General features: G+C 42.8%; 1 protein-coding gene across 1 annotated transcript in view; it reads left to right on the top strand.

The window, feature by feature from the left end:
• KIF1B (kinesin family member 1B) overlaps positions 1-6,956 on the top strand; it is a 397,419-nt gene extending 390,463 nt beyond the window's left edge. The window contains 2 exon segments of the mRNA XM_053691490.1: positions 1,262-1,380; positions 2,580-6,956. Coding sequence (XP_053547465.1) covers positions 1,262-1,380; positions 2,580-2,622 — 162 coding nt within the window. The 3' untranslated portion in view covers positions 2,623-6,956.
• Positions 6,957-18,561: the final 11,605 nt, after the last annotated feature.

The following is an 18,561-nucleotide window of genomic DNA, read 5'->3' as shown; positions in this document are numbered from 1 at the left end:
GCTCATTCCACTAGAGCGGTGGTTTCCTCTTGGGCCTTTAAGAATGAGGCCTCTATGGATCAGATGTGTAAGGCGGCTACCTGGTCCTCCTTACATACTTTTTCAAAATTCTACAAGTTTGACGTTTTTGCTTCGGCCAAAGCAGCTTTTGGGAGAAAGGTTTTACAGGCTGTGGTGCCCTCAGATTAGGGTCAGCCTTTCTTTTACCCCTTCCCGTTATCATTCAGTGTCCTCTAGAGCTTGGGTATAGTTTACCCAACAGTAAGGAATAATGACGTAGACTCGCCTCATATTAAGAAGGAAAACAAATTTATGCTTACCTGATAATTTCATTTCCCTCTCTATGAGTCCACGGCCCCTGTCTGTATACTCTGATGGGCGGACCAAAATTAATTTTTCTCTTCCGGGCACCATTTATAACCTGATATTTCTCCTACTGTGCCTTGTTCCCTTGGCAGAATGACTGGGATATGAGGGAAGTAGGGGGGAGTATTTAAGCCTTTGGCTGGGGTAAGGAATGATGCCGTGGACTCTCCTCATGCAGAAGGAAATTAAATTATCAGGTAAGCATAAATTATGTTTTTATACCCTTCCCCCAGCTCACAACACATTTATACCCTCCCCCCAGTGCACAACACATTTAAACCCTTCCCTTGCACAAAACACATTTATACCCATCCTACAGCACACACAACACATCTATACCCTTAACCAGTGCACACAACACATTTATACCCTTCCCCCAGGGCACACAACACATTTATACCCTTCCCCCAGGGCACACAACACATTTATACCCTTCCCCCAGGGCACACAACACATTTATACCCTTCCCCAAGGGCACACAACACATTTATACCCTTCCCCCTGCGCACAACACATTTATACCCTTCCCCCAGCGCACACTACACATTTATACCCTTCCCCAATGCACACAACACATGTATACCCTTCCCACAGCACACACAACACAATTATACCCTTAAGCACACACAACACATTTATACCCTTCCCCCAGCGCACACAATACATTTATACCTCTAACCATACACAACACATTTATACCCTTCCCCCAGCGCACAACATATTTATATCCATCCCCAGCACACAACAAGTTTAAACCCTTCACCGAGCGCACACAACACATTTTATACCCTTCCCCCAGAGCACACAACACATGTATACCCTTCACCCAGCACACACAACACATTTATACCCTTCCCACCAGTCTAATCACTTTCCTGCTCCTTTAAAATTTCAGAGCCCAAATATTTTTGCTGTATGCACAAAATACCGAGGACTACTGCTGCAGGCCATTAATGATAAGGATATGAACGATTGGCTGTATGCTTTTAATCCACTTCTTGCTGGCACAATACGGTAAGTACAGGGCAGGTGCTACTCTAAATAGTGATATTCCTTGGGTATTTATTAATCAGGCCTCCAAACAAAGGTGACCCTTGAGACATTTTCCAAACTAGTTCAAGCATGAAACCTTTTTAAGGCTTCAGATGTATTGATGAATCATCTGAACTTCATAGCGGGGAAGCCAGAACCTCATTCCAGGATCCTACAATGAGCCTTTATTGTAAAAAAAACATGCAAATTTAGAGCTCCACCTTTCCTATGATTAAGTGCCAAGTATGGGCATGAAACGTGTAAGGAGTTTTGGGTACTTTGCCTGTATGCACCGCTTTTATATGGACATAATAAAAGTTATTTTATTTAACTTTCTATGGGCCTGTCCTTAGTGCTGCTATTTTTCTCCACCTTTCAGAAACCTAGTACGGTAGTTATTTGTGGAACCCCCTAGTCACACACAATGCTATGCCAGGGTTCCAAGAAATACCGTTGGAAATGTCCCTTGTAGATTGAGAGGAATGCAGTTATTCAATTTCTCCAGAATATTCCTTTCTTTGCAAATCCTGTAAGAGTGTTGCACCCCTAAAATATATATATATATATATCTTGCAGCAATGTAGCTGTGCTTGACTTAAACCTTGTGCACAATATCTAATTAACAAGCCATTATAGAAAGATCCTTCTTAGGCAAAAAACGTTCATTATTATTATTGACCAGTTTGTAGCGTTGGCTTCTGTTGAATAAAATAATAATCAGAAAATATTTAGTAAACAAATTTGTATTAAAGGGACATTGTACTGTAAGTCTCCGTTTTCAATTATTTATTTTACCCGCTGGAGTGTAATAAATTGTATACAAATAGCTCACTGTCCTTTATTTTGACATTTGAAATAGCTGATTTTACTTGTTGAAACTGCCACCCATACTGAAGATTTCAATACTTGAGTAATGGATCTGTCCTAATCTCAGCCCATTTTAATGGGTTGTGGTGGCAAAGAGCAAAAACTGTTATTTTATATACAAATATTAACCTAAAGGAGAATTTGCCATATATTTTATGCTCTGCAACTCGTATAACAAGTTATTGGAAACACATTAATTGTAAATCAATGTTATAGTACACTGTCCCTTTAAATGCTTATATACATTGTGTCAGTTGTATATGTAATATATGTCTTGCACCTTATTAATTCTACGGTACTGTATGTCTTTGCAGGTCGAAGTTGGCCAGACGCCGCTCTCTGTCTATGAAGTACTGAGATGCTTCGTGTCTCCTGACTTCTGATAGGAAATGCTATCTCCCTTCCCTTTTTGTGGTTCTTGCCAGTTTCTCTTGTCTGTAAACCTGTGGCTTCCCCCTCTTCCCTTCTGTACCAATAAAAATCCTTATCTCGTCGCATGTGGCCGAACAGTTAGAAGAAAAGACAGAGTGAAATGGAATCCAGATTACTCTTTTCTTCTGGGCATTTCCCTGTTTTCCCAGCAGTTTCTAGTGTATGTAATGTAATGCGTCTTTCAGGAATGCATTCTTTTTTTTTTTTCTTTTTTTTTCTTGTCAATGTTTTACACTTCTGTGATTTTATAGAAACCTCCAGCTCTCCCTAGGTTGTCTTTTTCCTGCGCCCCCTCTGTGTGCTGCTATCACTGCTGTGGGAGGGTAGGAGGTTCCATACATGCACCTTCCTCTGTCTCATCTCCTCCAGCCTGGCATTTGCCATGCCTGGGGCTGCACTGTGACAATACCAGGTTTGGGATTGCTAGTTTGGGATGGGGTTGGTGAATTTGGGGCATTACACTAAAATTTTCTCTTTACCACTCACAGCTCCCGAAAGGATCAGCTGTAGAACCTTGTTCCCAATGTCCCAGCAGCCCTGTACTCTTGTCTCTGCGCAACAAACCTCACGTCTTCTCTGACCAGAGAGAGCGCTGAGCACATGGGTGCTCGGATTTTATTTATTTCAATATACAGTTTCAAGCAACAATGGTATTTCCATGGAGAGAGACCGGGCTGTGCTTTTGTTTTATTTTTATTGTAAATAGGAGGCCACTTTCATTATCCGGCCCTGGGAAATGGGTCCGTTTGTTAACACTACTACAATTTCTGCAAGAACGTAAGACTCCTGTCATTATGTAGCTTCTTGCAAGGATTACACAGACTGCCCCAGTGCGTCATAAGTAGATTCGGGGCCATCCAGCTCTCAACCATAATCTGAGAGGATTTAAATGCTGGATAGAAAAGAGGGCTGATGCTTGTGTAAGGGCAGATCATTCTATAGACGTGCTGCTGGGGGCTTGGTAGGTTGTAGTGGGACACAAGCCTTCAGAAGATGCACTGGTCAGTATAGAAAAGATTGGATATCATCTAGAAATATAAGGATCATATTTGTACATCCAGCTACAGATCTTGTGACCAGGTTAAGGTAGAAGGGACAACAAGAATTCACTTTCAAAATTAAAGGGAATCTAGTTGACTACAACTTTTTAAAGCAATGTTAAAACAGGTAGTTTGGGTTTTCATTCATTTTTATTTTGTAAATTGATACCTTTTGGGGGATAGAATAAAAAGTTACATAAATAAAACTGCTTAAAGTACCCATCGTAAATAAATGATATAAGTTTGGCACATGCAACCTTGGCTATATACAGAAATGTGAATATGCCCACAGTGCTTGTCAATAGGGGCGAACTGGAGCGTAATCAGATGCAAATCACATTACTATCAACTATGGCTGCACTGAAGAGCATCTAAGAGATGTTAAAATAAGTTTAAAAAACAACATATCATATTCACCCGTATCTAAAAGTGATAATTATAAATGAGTACTATTCTCTAAACAGTGGCTACATGGCTCTCAGATGTGAGCTTTGTTATGCCGTTTATCTGAAGGCTGCACCTCTAAACTAGTTATACATTTATGTTTTGGGTGGGCGGGTGGTTTTAAGATCTAATCTACATATCTAAAAAAATGAATTTTCAAAACTTAAAAAACCCAGTTTCTTTGTTTGTGTGATTTTAAATGCATTAGATGATTTAGTCACGTTTATGTCCTTGTAAATGGACCCGTATCACATCACAGGTCCCTCTGACTGTGCAAGGGTCAAAGCACTGATGCAACAATATATATTTTTGTTATTGATAAATTAATTAAAATATAATATTTAAAGGTCTTTGCATTGAATGATCCACATAAGCTTTTCTATAATCTCTTTACTGTTAGTTTTGCTTTGCTCCAAAGTAGATCATTATTCTTAACATTTTATTGTGTCACGTTTTACTTGCAACAAACTGGCAGACAGCTAATTGCCTGTTTTATTATTTAGGACTTTATTTCTGAGAAATGAAAAAGCTCACTGTTGACATTAATTGGGCACATACTTTGGGAGTCTGAAACCTGCACGATAGTGATTTGCTGGTTCTGTATGTATTCCGGTAGCCAGAGTCAACCAACTCTGAGCTACTACCAGGTGCAATCATGCCAGGGGCCAGCCAACCTTCTGGGCATAGACTTAGTGACCAAAGTGTTCTCTCATATGTACAGAAAATCTTCTTCTATTCAAAAGATAACCTATCCAGCACTTTACAATGCTAACATCACTAGTAGCCTAAAGTATTTATCGTGTAGTTAATCAGCTTCCAATACTTCTACTGACTGTATTTTACTAGTAAAAGAACCACTGATTCTACATTCTTCTTAACTGAACCAAAAAGGGAATTTATGTACTGGGATCTAATCATTTTATCAGCAAACAATCTGATTTGCAAAATATGCACCTTAAGGTTTTTTTCTTGGCATTACAGCATTGTAGAAAGGGATATTGTGCTTCATATCAATGCAAAAACCTGTATTTTAAAGCTTGTTTACTGATTTTAAGGGATAGTTGCTTGTTCTTTGATGTATTATGTACTGTATATTTATGTCTGCGGTTTATTGCACACAAGGAAGATTAAAAACATTCCTTTGGACTAGCACCTTATAGGTACTTTGCATTCAGCGCTGTCTATGCATCTCATATCTCTCCACTTTACACATTTTAGAAGATTTTTGATGGTTTAACCCCTCTTGTGCTGGATGGTCCAGCAAACGAATGGAGTCCCTGCATTGCAACAAAAGATTTAGTACGTGTTTGTGGCTTGCTAGGGAAGCCCGGGTGCACTGCCTCTAGAAGGAATTCGCTTGAATGTATTTTAAAATGGGTTTATAAAACTCAAAGATTTAATGTCTTTTTTATTACGTTTTTAATTTTCATTCTGTAAAACCATAACCCAAGTTGTTCATAACTGGAATGTATTCATTATTTTTGTGCTTCCTGGTCTACTGAAACCGTTGGGAAATTAAAATAAAGTGTTTTGTTTTTTTAATGTTTCTGAGAGCGCACAAGTTTCATGTTTCACAAACAAATATGAAGATGCTGCACTAAATAGCTTAACATTGACATAGTTAGGTCATTCCCAGATATATCTAAATTGTGCAACGCATTTCTATTCCCTAGTGAGTTATGAACTTAATTTTCCTATCTGTATTCTTCTCGTAGTGTTTGGGAAGATGGGGCAGAAGCACAAATTCATTTTATGGTGAATCTGAACTGAAATATTAAGGAAATATAGTGTAAGATAAGACATTTGACTGATCAGTAAGAATTTGTACCGTTTCATTAACTGCTTCGTCCCAGTGTCTTGGCGCTAACATTTGTCATAAGCTTTTGTGAAGCAGCCATTGTTGGCCAATCTAAAGTCACCATTTTTGCATATTTACATATAGTGAGCATTCCCTAACGTTCCTGTAAGGACCAACCAGAAAAAAACTCAACTAGTTTGTTAAATTGTGATAATTCATAAAAATAGAGTTTATTTTTATTTTTTTCAAGAAGGCACCAAAGAAAAGAAACAGAATATTTTGTTTCCTAGCAAAGTTTGAAGCAGTTCCAGTTCAGTTGAACACATGATCAATCCCATGATTCAGCTTAACGATAACCAGAACATTCATTTATATTCGCTCACTGGTTTCCCTTTTATTGGGCTGACTTAGTAGCTACTCTCCCTGATATGATGTAGTTAAAATGATGCTTGTTTAGCAAGTCTTTGTGTTTTCTTGTTGCTGTCAGACTAAAAACCCAGGTTTGTTTTGCTGAGTGAAAATACATTTGAAAGCAAAGGCTATCATAGGAAACGTAGTTAATGAATGTGCATTTGTAGGCGTAAGAAACACTGATTTATTAACCGTTATGCATCCAGGGTGACACAACAATTCATTGCAGGTCCTTCTGGTAACAAACTGGTTAACTAGCCCTGCCCCATTCATACTGAGCTTTAGTGGGAAACATGAATCTCTCTTGGAAGAAACCTCTGTAGAGCGCTGAGTCACCATGAAGGGGAATACTACACCACACTGTTCATTTCCATGTTTTATTTTGTAAATATAATTGGATGTGTGAGTATACAAAATGTAAATATTTCATCTATTTGTACTAATTCTGATCCATTTGCTGTATAGCCTAGATGTGCAATGCAGATATATTAAACTCTGTGTATTGTAACCTGCACCACTGGAACGGTTAGTGACCAATCTCTAACAATAAAGCTACAGCTACATTACCCCCATGTGTCCTCTGTGTCTGTTCTTTGCTGCTAATGTACATTTAATTCCTGTTGAGTGTTTTTTTTTGTTTTGTTTTTTTGAGGCTGGACAAAATTGTTTGTGAGTGTTAGCATAGTAGCATGGTAGATGAAGTTGAAACAAAGACCGAAGTCCCATATCAAACATGTCAGTTTAAAGAAGCGAAAGATGCCTTTATGTATTTAGGCATTAAATTATCTAAAGATAGTAATGAATGGTATGATCTTAATTATCCCCCAATCCTTCCGAAAATAAAAAACTATCTGGAAAACTGGGCCAAATTCAATTTAACGCTAACGGGCAAAGTTAATCTAATAAAGATGGTGATATTCCCCAAACTTTTCTATCTGATGCAAAATCTTCCAATTATGGTAAAACTGAAAAATTTAAATGCATTGAAGCAGCTATTTTCTTCATAAATGGAAAGAGTCCATCCACAGCTGCATTCATTACTTTTGGGAATTAAGAACCTGGCCACCAGGAGGAGGCAAAGACACCCCAGCCAAAGGCTTAAATACTCCTCCCACTTCCCGCATCCCCCAGTCATTCTTTGCCTTTCGTCCCAGGAGGTTGGCAGAGAAGTGTCAGAAATTATTTTGTCTCTTATGGAGGGTAGTACTCTTCGACATGGGACGGGAGTTTTAAGTAGTACTGTCAGTCTCTCAGTGAGGGCTTGGATGAAAGTTAGAGTCCAGAGATGCAGGAAGAGTCTTTCTGCGAAACCATCCCGACTTATGTTAACAGCTCCTCAAGCAATCGGCGTTGTCGAACTTCGCTTTGCTGCCTGCTTTCTTCTCTCAAGTCCATGGCAGAGGTGAGGCTAGTATCCGTCACACTTGAAGGGCCGTGTTCCTGTTCCACGGCATAGATTCCGGTAAGATTGTTTCATTTTACTTCTTCATGAATGTACTGTAACTCATTTGTTCCTGCAAACTCACATGAAAAATAGAGGGTCTCAGTGAGATTCCTTTAAGTGTCTTGGAATCAAGGGTTTATATCTCCTGAGGGGGACTATTGAACAGGGAGGGTTTATAATCATGTGTATGTGATTCAATCTGCTTATGTGTAGTATTTACTGGGCTTGTGGCTTAGAACATAACGGTCTGTTGAAGTGACGCGACCTTACGGTCGGGTGCGCTTTTTGTTGGACTGTACGGTTCACCTTGTGACCGAGCATGTTTACGTTCTGGTCTTCCATTTCCGCATTCCTGACTGTGTGGCGACAGAGAATTTTAGTCCACTAGTGTCTGGTACATAGGAGGTTGTGAGTGCCCCAGCCATTGTGCGTGTCAGGTGCGGTTCAAATTGTTTTATATATAGTCCATTTTTGGGTATCCTTGATCAAGTTATGGAGGATACTGATGGAGGATACTGATGTTGAGATTGGTCAATATTCAGATTCTTCGTCCTGTGAAGAATGCGAATTTGCCCCATTGACTCAGGTCAGTTGGTTATGTTCTTTAGGCCGTCATAGAGCGCCTTGTTCCTTGAGCTCGGGGATTCAAGAGACTGCTGAGCCATACGCCTCGGGGGGCCCTGTCCTTTGGGAGGCGAGTTCCCTACCGTTTCCTACTACTACACATGCGGGTAACCCAAGTTATGTTTGGATTTTTTCCCCCGGAGGTTGTGGCACGCTTTCGCTTTTACATACTTTTGGTGCTTGCGTGTCTGCAAAGTCCAGATGTTTGTTTGTGATTGTGCTCATACCCGATTGCCCCAGGTCCATTGGCCTCTGGAGGGCATGTACAGTTCCCTGAGTGTTGTGCCTTTCGTTACAGGCAGGCTCAACCTCAGTGTTTTACTCAGACACGTTTTTGAGCTGCTTGGGGACCCTATCCTTCTTGGGTATGGGACTCATCAGTCTCCTCCTTTGAATGGCGCACCTCGTTAGACATGGGGGGATGAAGCAATCTCCTTCACTCTTGTTATCAAGATCTTTCCCAGTGTTGTTGGAAGACAAGGTTTCCGTTAGGCTGGTCCTGCGGACCTTCTGTTCTTTTTGGGCGTTAACCCTCGGGTTGCCTGTTATTTTATTTATCTAGTTAGGATTAATTTTTACTTTTCACACTATGTTTCCTGCGGGAATTTCTCTGGGATTGAGACTCGCTGTTTGCTTCTACAGAAGTTGTTTGGGACACGTTAGTCCCATTTTTATCTGTTTTTCCTTCCTCTCTGAGGGTGGATTTAGCCAGCTTGGCAGTTTTGACCCTGGTTGCAGGCTGGTCCTGCTTGGGTTCAGATCTTCTGTCTTGTGGCTTATCAGACACGTGGCGCCTATTATACTTTGCTGGTCAGGTTGGGGTGCCAAGTGCTATTAACATTATTTAAGTTTGTTTTTTAAGTTTCCGCTAAGCATTCTTAAGAGGACTTGCGGGTCCGTGCGGCTCTCAGGATTGTTTCAGTCCTAAATAGTCGTTTCTCTGGTGACTGGGTCAGTGAATTTTGCTGCGTCACTCTGTTGCTTCCGATACCCTCAAAACCTAGAGTATTACTTCCCACGTGGTGGGAAAATTAGAGGGTTTAGCGCCACTTTTCCGCTGGTCGGGGTGGTGTTGCTTAGGAAATTGTTCTTTTTGGACTTGTTCCTTTCGTGGTTCTCGTCTTCATTGAGACCTCTTGGATTGTCAGTTTCTCTTTGTGGATGGGTCGCCTTCGGGGGACTTGGATTCCCTTCGGGAGTTGGTGTTCCTTTTTCGAGACCTTAGACAGTGAGGTCTTTTTTGGGCTCCGGTTCGGGGGCCTTCCCCGGTGTTGGGAATGCTGCGCATTTCTTTCTGGGATAGAAGAGGTCCTAGTGGTTTTCCACTCATATGGTTCAGGTATGCCATCTCGGTGGCATCCAAACCCATGTTTTACTGTCCTCTGACTTCGAATCGGAGGTGATGTAAAGGATTGATGTTGCTCTGTTCGGGTGACTTGTCCTCTCCGTTCCCCTTGTGCCTGGAGCTCGGGGCTAGCTGGACTGCTAGCTCAGCATTCTAGTGCTCTGTGGCTACTCTGTACTGTAGCAAACCGAGGGTTGCTAGTCTGATCCCCGGCGAGGTCTATTCAGCCTTTCCTCCTTTCGAGGTTGATAAAATGAGCAGCACCTTGTGCTTTTATGGCCCTGGCTCTTTGGAGTGTTGTGCTCCTGCAAGAGGTGGTCTCTTCCCTTTTGGCCGGGACTTGCAAGGGCTTCTTGCTCTTGTTATCCGGTTTATTCTGGATTTTCCCCTGGGTAGTCTGTTTTTATATATCAGACGGGGAATTTATGTGCCTGGAAGTTTGTTTAATCCAAACATTTTTGGGGCCCGGGCTTCTTGTCCTAATCTTCCGGTTGTCAAGGCTTTGTCTCGGATCCCACTGTGGTATGTTACTGGAACCTATGATTCTAGGACTGGCCTGGGGGTTCCAGTTTCTGGGGTGCGTGGGCTTTGCCCTTGTTCTGTTTTTTTTTTTTTAACTTGGCCAGATTTATTGAGAGCCGTGGGCTCCTTGGGCCTGGTCTTGTGCCGAACGATACGGTTACCCTGGGACAGCTAACTAATGGGACCTGATGGTCGGCTTTCCTACCTAGCAAACGGGAGGTTTGCGGTTGCTCAGCTGTCACTTTAGCACCTGTTGTGTGTGCTCGCTCAATGGTGTTTTATGGGGTTCTTCCGTCTTCGTTAGTGACGGCCTTGTGTCCTCTCGGTTCCTCCTACGACTTCCTGTCTTAAGGGCAGGTGTTTATCGATGCTCTCCTTTTCAGGGGGCTCTTTGTCCTCCTTATGGAGGTGTGGTTCCCATTTTGGGGGCCTCTCCTGTGTTCGGGAGGTTGGAATAGATGTTTATCTGGTTCGAGGACTGGTCTGCTGTTTGAGTTGTTCCTTTCCATCTGGGGAGCTGCTGGCTCTGCATTGAGACTTAGTCGGGGTGGCCTTGCTAGATCTCCTTGGGTCTAACTCCTGCTCGTTCGTCTTTAAATTGAGGTGGCTGTGTCCATTCTTCCGCCCTTTTGGGGGCTGGTCTTGGGGTTCCTTTCAGTTCCCTTCAGATCTGCCGTTGCTTGGGCTGGTCCGGCTAGGTGTGGGATTTGTGACCTGTTGTTTATCTTCAGGTCTTGGGGGTGACAGTGGACCTTCTTTTTTTAGAGGTTCTGTGCCTCTCCCCCTTTAAGATCTGTAAGTAGGCTTGGCGGCCTAGATTGCTTGGTGAGTGTCCTCTTCTTGGAAGTTGGGCAATCTCTGTCTTGGGCCACTCCTTTCTTACGGATAGTGTTTTCTCTGTGTCTTTCTACAGTTGGCAGCGTGTTTCCGGTCTCAGATGTTTTTTCCGAGTTTGCTGCTTGAAATTTTCTGTTGCTCAGTCTCCGAGTTCTGACGTTTGGAGGACTTGGTCCTCAGCTGTCTTTTCGGTGCTGTTGCACAATGTTTGGGAGATGTTTCTTCTCCTGCTGATGCCCGGTTGCTCCTTGTGGGTTGGGTGTCGTCTCCCCTCGTTCTCTGGATCAATTCGGGTCTCTGTGGACTTGTCCTTCCTTGGGGGGGGGGTTCCTTTCTGGATTTTGCTGTACCTTTGGGTATCCATTGGTTTATCCTTGTCCTCTCCTTTTTGGGGGATTTTTTGTACTGTGCTAGTATGGGGACCGACTGCTGGGCGATGGTTCTCCTTGAGGAGTGTTGGCTCGGTGAGTGTCTGCGGTCTCTAGTTCGGCCTTCGGACTATCTGCGGGTCAGTGTCCTTGGGGCCTTTTCCTTCTAGTTCTTTTGCCGGGCTCCAACGAAGCAGGGTTTGGTTGGGTTGTTCTTTTTCAGGCCTGGTGCCCTCAGAATGGGCTGCCTATCGTACCCTCCCGTCTTTGCATTCAGTGTCCTCTATAGCTTGGGTATTGTTTTCCCAAAAGTAATGAATGCAGCTGTGGACTCAATCTCAATATCTCAATATCTGCTAGTGCCAAACCCCCATCAGTTCTGAAAAATTAGGGTTTTTTTAACGCTATAGCCCTCCTTTCCCCCCCCCCCCCACAAGAATTATAAAAACATAAATTATGCTTACCTGATCATTTTCTTCAGATGGAGAGTCCACAGCTCCCCACCCATATTTTTTCTGTAGTGTGTCTCTTAATTTTTATTCTTCTGGCACCTTTTCACCCTGGTGTTTCTTCTATTGTTCCTTGTTCCTCTGCAGAATAACTGGGGGATGAGGGAAGTGGGAGGAGTATTTAAGCCTTTGGCTGGAGTGTCTTTGCGTCCTCCTGGTGGCTAGGTTCTTAATTCCCAAAAGTAATGAATGCAGCTGTGGACTCTTTCCATCTGAAGAAAAGAAAATGATCAGGTAAGCATAATTTATGTTTTTATAATTCTTGTGGGGGGGAAAAAGGAGGGCTATAGCGTTAAAAAAAAACTAATTTTTCAGAACTGATGGGGGTTTGGCACTACCAGATATTGAGATATACAATTTAGTAGGTTTGGCGAAGATTACTTTGAACTGGCTAACTGGAATTGACTATTATGCAGTTCACCCTTTAGAAGAAATTTTAGTACAACCATACTCCCTAAAAGCACTCCTGCATTGTACCCCAGATAAGTGGCCAATCAAAATTAAACAACTCCCCATTATTCAAAATGTGATCGTGGCTTGGCAAAAAATACTTAAAATTCTACACATTAACGCTCGGTTTTCTAAACACTTAATTGGTAATCCCAATTTTACCCCAGCCTTGAATTCCAAATTTTTTAGATTGAGCTTCAAAGGGGCTATTGTTTTTACACCAGCTAAGAGAAACAGGGTCAGGGAGATGCAGGATACTCTTTGACTTAAAGTGAAGGTCAATTTGGATGAATTAGTGCCCGGTTTTTAATAAACCTATTAAAAACAAGGGCACTTTAATTCATCAAAATTGATATTTCTCCAACATAGGTGTGTCCGGTCCACGGCGTCATCCTTACTTGTGGGATATTCTCTTCCCCAACAGGAAATGGCAAAGAGCCCAGCAAAGCTGGTCACATGATCCCTCCTAGGCTCCGCCTACCCCAGTCATTCTCTTTGCCGTTGTACAGGCAACATCTCCACGGAGATGGCTTAGAGTTTTTTAGTGTTTAACTGTAGTTTTTATTATTCAATCAAGAGTTTGTTATTTTAAAATAGTGCTGGTATGTACTATTTACTCTGAAACAGAAAAGAGATGAAGATTTCTGTTTGTAAGAGGAATATGATTTTAGCAACCGTTACTAAAATCCATGGCTGTTCCACACAGGACTGTTGAGAGGAATTAACTTCAGTTGGGGGAACAGTGAGCAGTCTTTTGCTGCTTGAGGTATGACACATTCTAACAAGACGATGTAATGCTGGAAGCTGTCATTTTCCCTATGGGATCCGGTAAGCCATGTTTATTCAGAAAGTAAATAAGGGCTTCACAAGGGCTTATTAAGACTGTAGACTTTTTCTGGGCTAAATCGATTCATATATTACACATATTTAGCCTTGAGGAATCATTTAATCTGGGTATTTTGGTAAAATAATATCGGCAGGCACTGTTTTAGACACCTTATTCTTTAGGGGCTTTCCCTAATCATAGGCAGAGCCTCATTTTCGCGCCGGTATTGCGCACTTGTTTTTGAGAGGCATGACATGCAGTCGCATGTGTGAGGAGCTCTGATACATAGAAAAGACTTTCTGAAGGCATCATTTGGTATCGTATTCCCCTTTGGGCTTGGTTGGGTCTCAGCAAAGCAGATACCAGGGACTGTAAAGGGGTTAAAGTTAAAAACGGCTCCGGTTCCGTTATTTTAAGGGTTAAAGCTTCCAAAATTGGTGTGCAATACTTTTAAGGCTTTAAGACACTGTGGTGAAATTTTGGTGAATTTTGAACAATTCCTTCATACTTTTTCGCAATTGCAGTAATAAAGTGTGTTCAGTTTAAAATTTAAAGTGACAGTAACGGTTTTATTTTAAAACGTTTTTTGTACTTTGTTATCAAGTTTATGCCTGTTTAACATGTCTGAACTACCAGATAGACTGTGTTCTGAATGTGGGGAAGCCAGGGTTCCTTCTCATTTAAATAAATGTGATTTATGTGACACTGAAAATGATGCCCAAGATGATTCCTCAAGTGAGGGGAGTAAGCATGGTACTGCATCATTCCCTCCTTCGTCTACACGAGTCTTGCCCACTCAGGAGGCCCCTAGTACATCTAGCGCGCCAATACTCCTTACTATGCAACAATTAACGGCTGTAATGGATAATTCTATCAAAAACATTTTAGCCAAAATGCCCACTTATCAGCGTAAGCGCGACTGCTCTGTTTTAGATACTGAAGAGCATGAGGACGCTGATGATAATGGTTCTGAAATGCCCCTACACCAGTCTGAGGGGGCCAGGGAGGTTTTGTCTGAGGGAGAAATTTCAGATTCAGGGAAAATTTCTCAACAAGCTGAACCCGATGTGATTACATTTAAATTTAAGTTGGAACATCTCCGCGCTCTGCTTAAGGAGGTATTATCCACTCTGGATGATTGTGAGAATTTGATCATCCCAGAGAAACTATGTAAAATGGACAAGTTCCTAGAGGTCCCGGGGCTCCCAGAAGCTTTTCCTATACCCAAGCGGGTGGCGGACATTGTAAATAAAGAATGGGAAAGGCCCGGTATACCTTTCGTCCCTCCCCCCATATTTAAAAAATTGTTTCCTATGGTCGACCCCAGAAAGGACTTATGGCAGACAGTCCCCAAGGTCGAGGGAGCGGTTTCTACTTTAAACAAACGCACCACTATACCCATAGAAGATAGTTGTGCTTTCAAAGATCCTATGGATAAAAAATTAGAAGGTTTGCTTAAAAAGATGTTTGTTCAGCAAGGTTACCTTCTACAACCAATTTCATGCATTGTCCCTGTCACTACAGCCGCGTGTTTCTGGTTCGATGAACTAGTTAAGGCGATCGATAGTGATTCTCCTCCTTATGAGGAGATTATGGACAGAATCCGTGCTCTCAAATTGGCTAATTCTTTCACCCTAGACGCCACTTTGCAATTGGCTAGGTTAGCGGCGAAAAATTCTGGGTTTGCTATTGTGGCGCGCAGAGCGCTTTGGTTGAAATCTTGGTCAGCGGATGCGTCTTCCAAGAACAAACTACTTAACATTCCTTTCAAGGGGAAAACGCTGTTTGGCCCTGACTTGAAAGAGATTATCTCTGATATCACTGGGGGTAAGGGCCACGCCCTTCCTCAGGATAGGTCTTTCAAGGCCAAAAATAAACCTAATTTTCGTCCCTTTCGTAGAAACGGACCAGCCCCAAGTGCTACGTCCTCTAAACAAGAGGGTAATACTTCTCAAGCCAAGCCAGCCTGGAGACCAATGCAAGGCTGGAATAAGGGAAAGCAGGCCAAGAAACCTGCCACTGCTACCAAGACAGCATGAAAAGTTGGCCCCCGATCCGGGACCGGATCTGGTGGGGGGCAGACTCTCTCTCTTCGCTCAGGCTTGGGCAAGAGATGTTCTGGATCCTTGGGCACTAGAAATAGTCTCCCAAGGTTATCTTCTGGAATTCAAGGGGCTTCCCCCAAGGGGGAGGTTCCACAGGTCTCAATTGTCTTCAGACCACATAAAAAGACAGGCATTCTTACATTGTGTAGAAGACCTGCTAAAAATGGGAGTGATTCATCCTGTTCCATTAGGAGAACAAGGGATGGGGTTCTACTCCAATCTGTTCATAGTTCCCAAAAATGAGGGAACGTTCAGACCAATCTTAGATCTCAAGATCTTAAACAAGTTTCTCAAGGTTCCATCGTTCAAGATGGAAACCATTCGAACAATTCTTCCTTCCATCCAGGAAGGTCAATTCATGACCACGGTGGATTTAAAGGATGCGTATCTACATATTCCTATCCACATGGAACATCATCGGTTCCTAAGGTTCGCATTCCTGGACAAGCATTACCAGTTCGTGGCGCTTCCTTTCGGATTAGCCACTGCTCCAAGGATTTTCACAAAGGTACTAGGGTCCCTTCTAGCGGTGCTAAGACCAAGGGGCATTGCAGTAGTACCTTACTTGGACGACATTCTGATTCAAGCGTCGTCCCTTCCTCAAGCAAAGGCTCACACGGACATAGTCCTGGCCTTTCTCAGATCTCACGGATGGAAAGTGAACGTGGAAAAGAGTTCTCTATCTCCGTCGACAAGGGTTCCCTTCTTGGGAACAATAATAGACTCCTTAGAAATGAGGATTTTTCTGACAGAGGCCAGAAAAACAAAACTTCTAAACTCTTGTCGGACACTTCATTCCGTTCCTCTTCCTTCCATAGCGCAGTGCATGGAAGTAATAGGTTTGATGGTAGCGGCAATGGATATAGTTCCTTTTGCGCACATTCATCTAAGACCATTACAACTGTGCATGCTCAGTCAGTGGAATGGGGACTATACAGACTTGTCTCCGAAGATACAAGTAAATCAGAGGACCAGAGACTCACTCCGTTGGTGGCTGTCCCTGGACAACCTGTCACAAGGGATGACCTTCCGCAGACCAGAGTGGGTCATTGTCACGACCGACGCCAGTCTGATGGGCTGGGGCGCGGTCTGGGGATCCCTGAAAGCTCAGGGTCTTTGGTCTCGGGAAGAATCTCTTCTACCGATAAATATTCTGGAACTGAGAGCGATATTCAATGCTCTCAAGGCTTGGCCTCAGCTAGCGAAGGCCAAGTTCATACGGTTTCAATCAGACAACATGACGACTGTTGCATACATCAACCATCAGGGGGGAACAAGGAGTTCCCTGGCGATGGAAGAAGTGACCAAAATCATTCAATGGGCGGAGACTCGCTCCTGCCACCTGTCTGCAATCCACATCCCAGGAGTGGAAAATTGGGAAGCGGATTTTCTGAGTCGTCAGACATTGCATCCGGGGGAGTGGGAACTCCATCCGGAAATCTTTGCCCAAATCACTCAACTGTGGGGCATTCCAGACATGGATCTGATGGCCTCTCGTCAGAACTTCAAGGTTCCTTGCTACGGGTCCAGATCCAGGGATCCCAAGGCGACTCTAGTAGATGCACTAGTAGCACCTTGGACCTTCAAACTAGCTTATGTATTCCCGCCGTTTCCTCTCATCCCCAGGCTGGTAGCCAGGATCCATCAGGAGAGGGCGTCGGTGATCTTGATAGCTCCTGCGTGGCCACGCAGGACTTGGTATGCAGATCTGGTGAATATGTCATCGGCTCCACCATGGAAGCTACCTTTGAGACGAGACCTTCTTGTTCAAGGTCCGTTCGAACATCCGAATCTGGTCTCACTCCAGCTGACTGCTTGGAGATTGAACGCTTGATTTTATCAAAACGAGGGTTCTCAGATTCTGTTATTGATACTCTTGTTCAGGCCAGAAAGCCTGTAACTAGAAAAATTTACCACAAAATATGGAAAAAATATATCTGTTGGTGTGAATCTAAAGGATTCCCCTGGGACAAGGTAAAGATTCCTAAGATTCTATCCTTTCTCCAAGAAGGATTGGAGAAAGGATTATCTGCAAGTTCCTTGAAGGGACAGATTTCTGCCTTGTCTGTGTTACTTCACAAAAAGCTGGCAGCTGTGCCAGATGTTCAAGCCTTTGTTCAGGCTCTGGTTAGAATCAAGCCTGTTTACAAACCTTTGACTCCTCCTTGGAGTCTCAACTTAGTTCTTTCAGTTCTTCAGGGGGTTCCGTTTGAACCCTTACATTCCGTTGATATTAAGTTATTATCTTGGAAAGTTTTGTTTTTGGTTGCAATTTCTTCTGCTAGAAGAGTTTCAGAATTATCTGCTCTGCAGTGTTCTCCTCCTTATCTGGTGTTCCATGCAGATAAGGTGGTTTTACGTACTAAACCTGGTTTTCTTCCAAAAGTTGTTTCTAACAAAAACATTAACCAGGAGATAGTCGTGCCTTCTTTGTGTCCGAAACCAGTTTCGAAGAAGGAACGTTTGTTGCACAATTTGGATGTTGTTCGCGCTCTAAAATTCTATTTAGATGCTACAAAGGATTTTAGACAAACATCTTCCTTGTTTGTTGTTTATTCTGGTAAAAGGAGAGGTCAAAAAGCAACTTCTACCTCTCTCTCTTTTTGGATTAAAAGCATCATCAGATTGGCTTACGAGACTGCCGGACGGCAGCCTCCTGAAAGAATCACAGCTCATTCCACTAGGGCTGTGGCTTCCACATGGGCCTTCAAGAACGAGGCTTCTGTTGATCAGATATGTAGGGCAGCGACTTGGTCTTCACTGCACACTTTTACCAAATTTTACAAGTTTGATACTTTTGCTTCTTCTGAGGCTGTTTTTGGGAGAAAGGTTTTGCAAGCCGTGGTGCCTTCCATTTAGGTGACCTGATTTGCTCCCTCCCTTCATCCGTGTCCTAAAGCTTTGGTATTGGTTCCCACAAGTAAGGATGACGCCGTGGACCGGACACACCTATGTTGGAGAAAACAGAATTTATGTTTACCTGATAAATTACTTTCTCCAACGGTGTGTCCGGTCCACGGCCCGCCCTGGTTTTTTAATCAGGTCTGATAATTTATTTTCTTTAACTACAGTCACCACGGTATCATATGGTTTCTCCTATGCAAATATTCCTCCTTAACGTCGGTCGAATGACTGGGGTAG

Source organism: Bombina bombina, chromosome 8 (assembly GCF_027579735.1).
Source record: "Bombina bombina isolate aBomBom1 chromosome 8, aBomBom1.pri, whole genome shotgun sequence".
NCBI lineage: Eukaryota > Metazoa > Chordata > Amphibia > Anura > Bombinatoridae > Bombina > Bombina bombina.
This window is presented reverse-complemented; position numbering and strand designations above follow the sequence as displayed.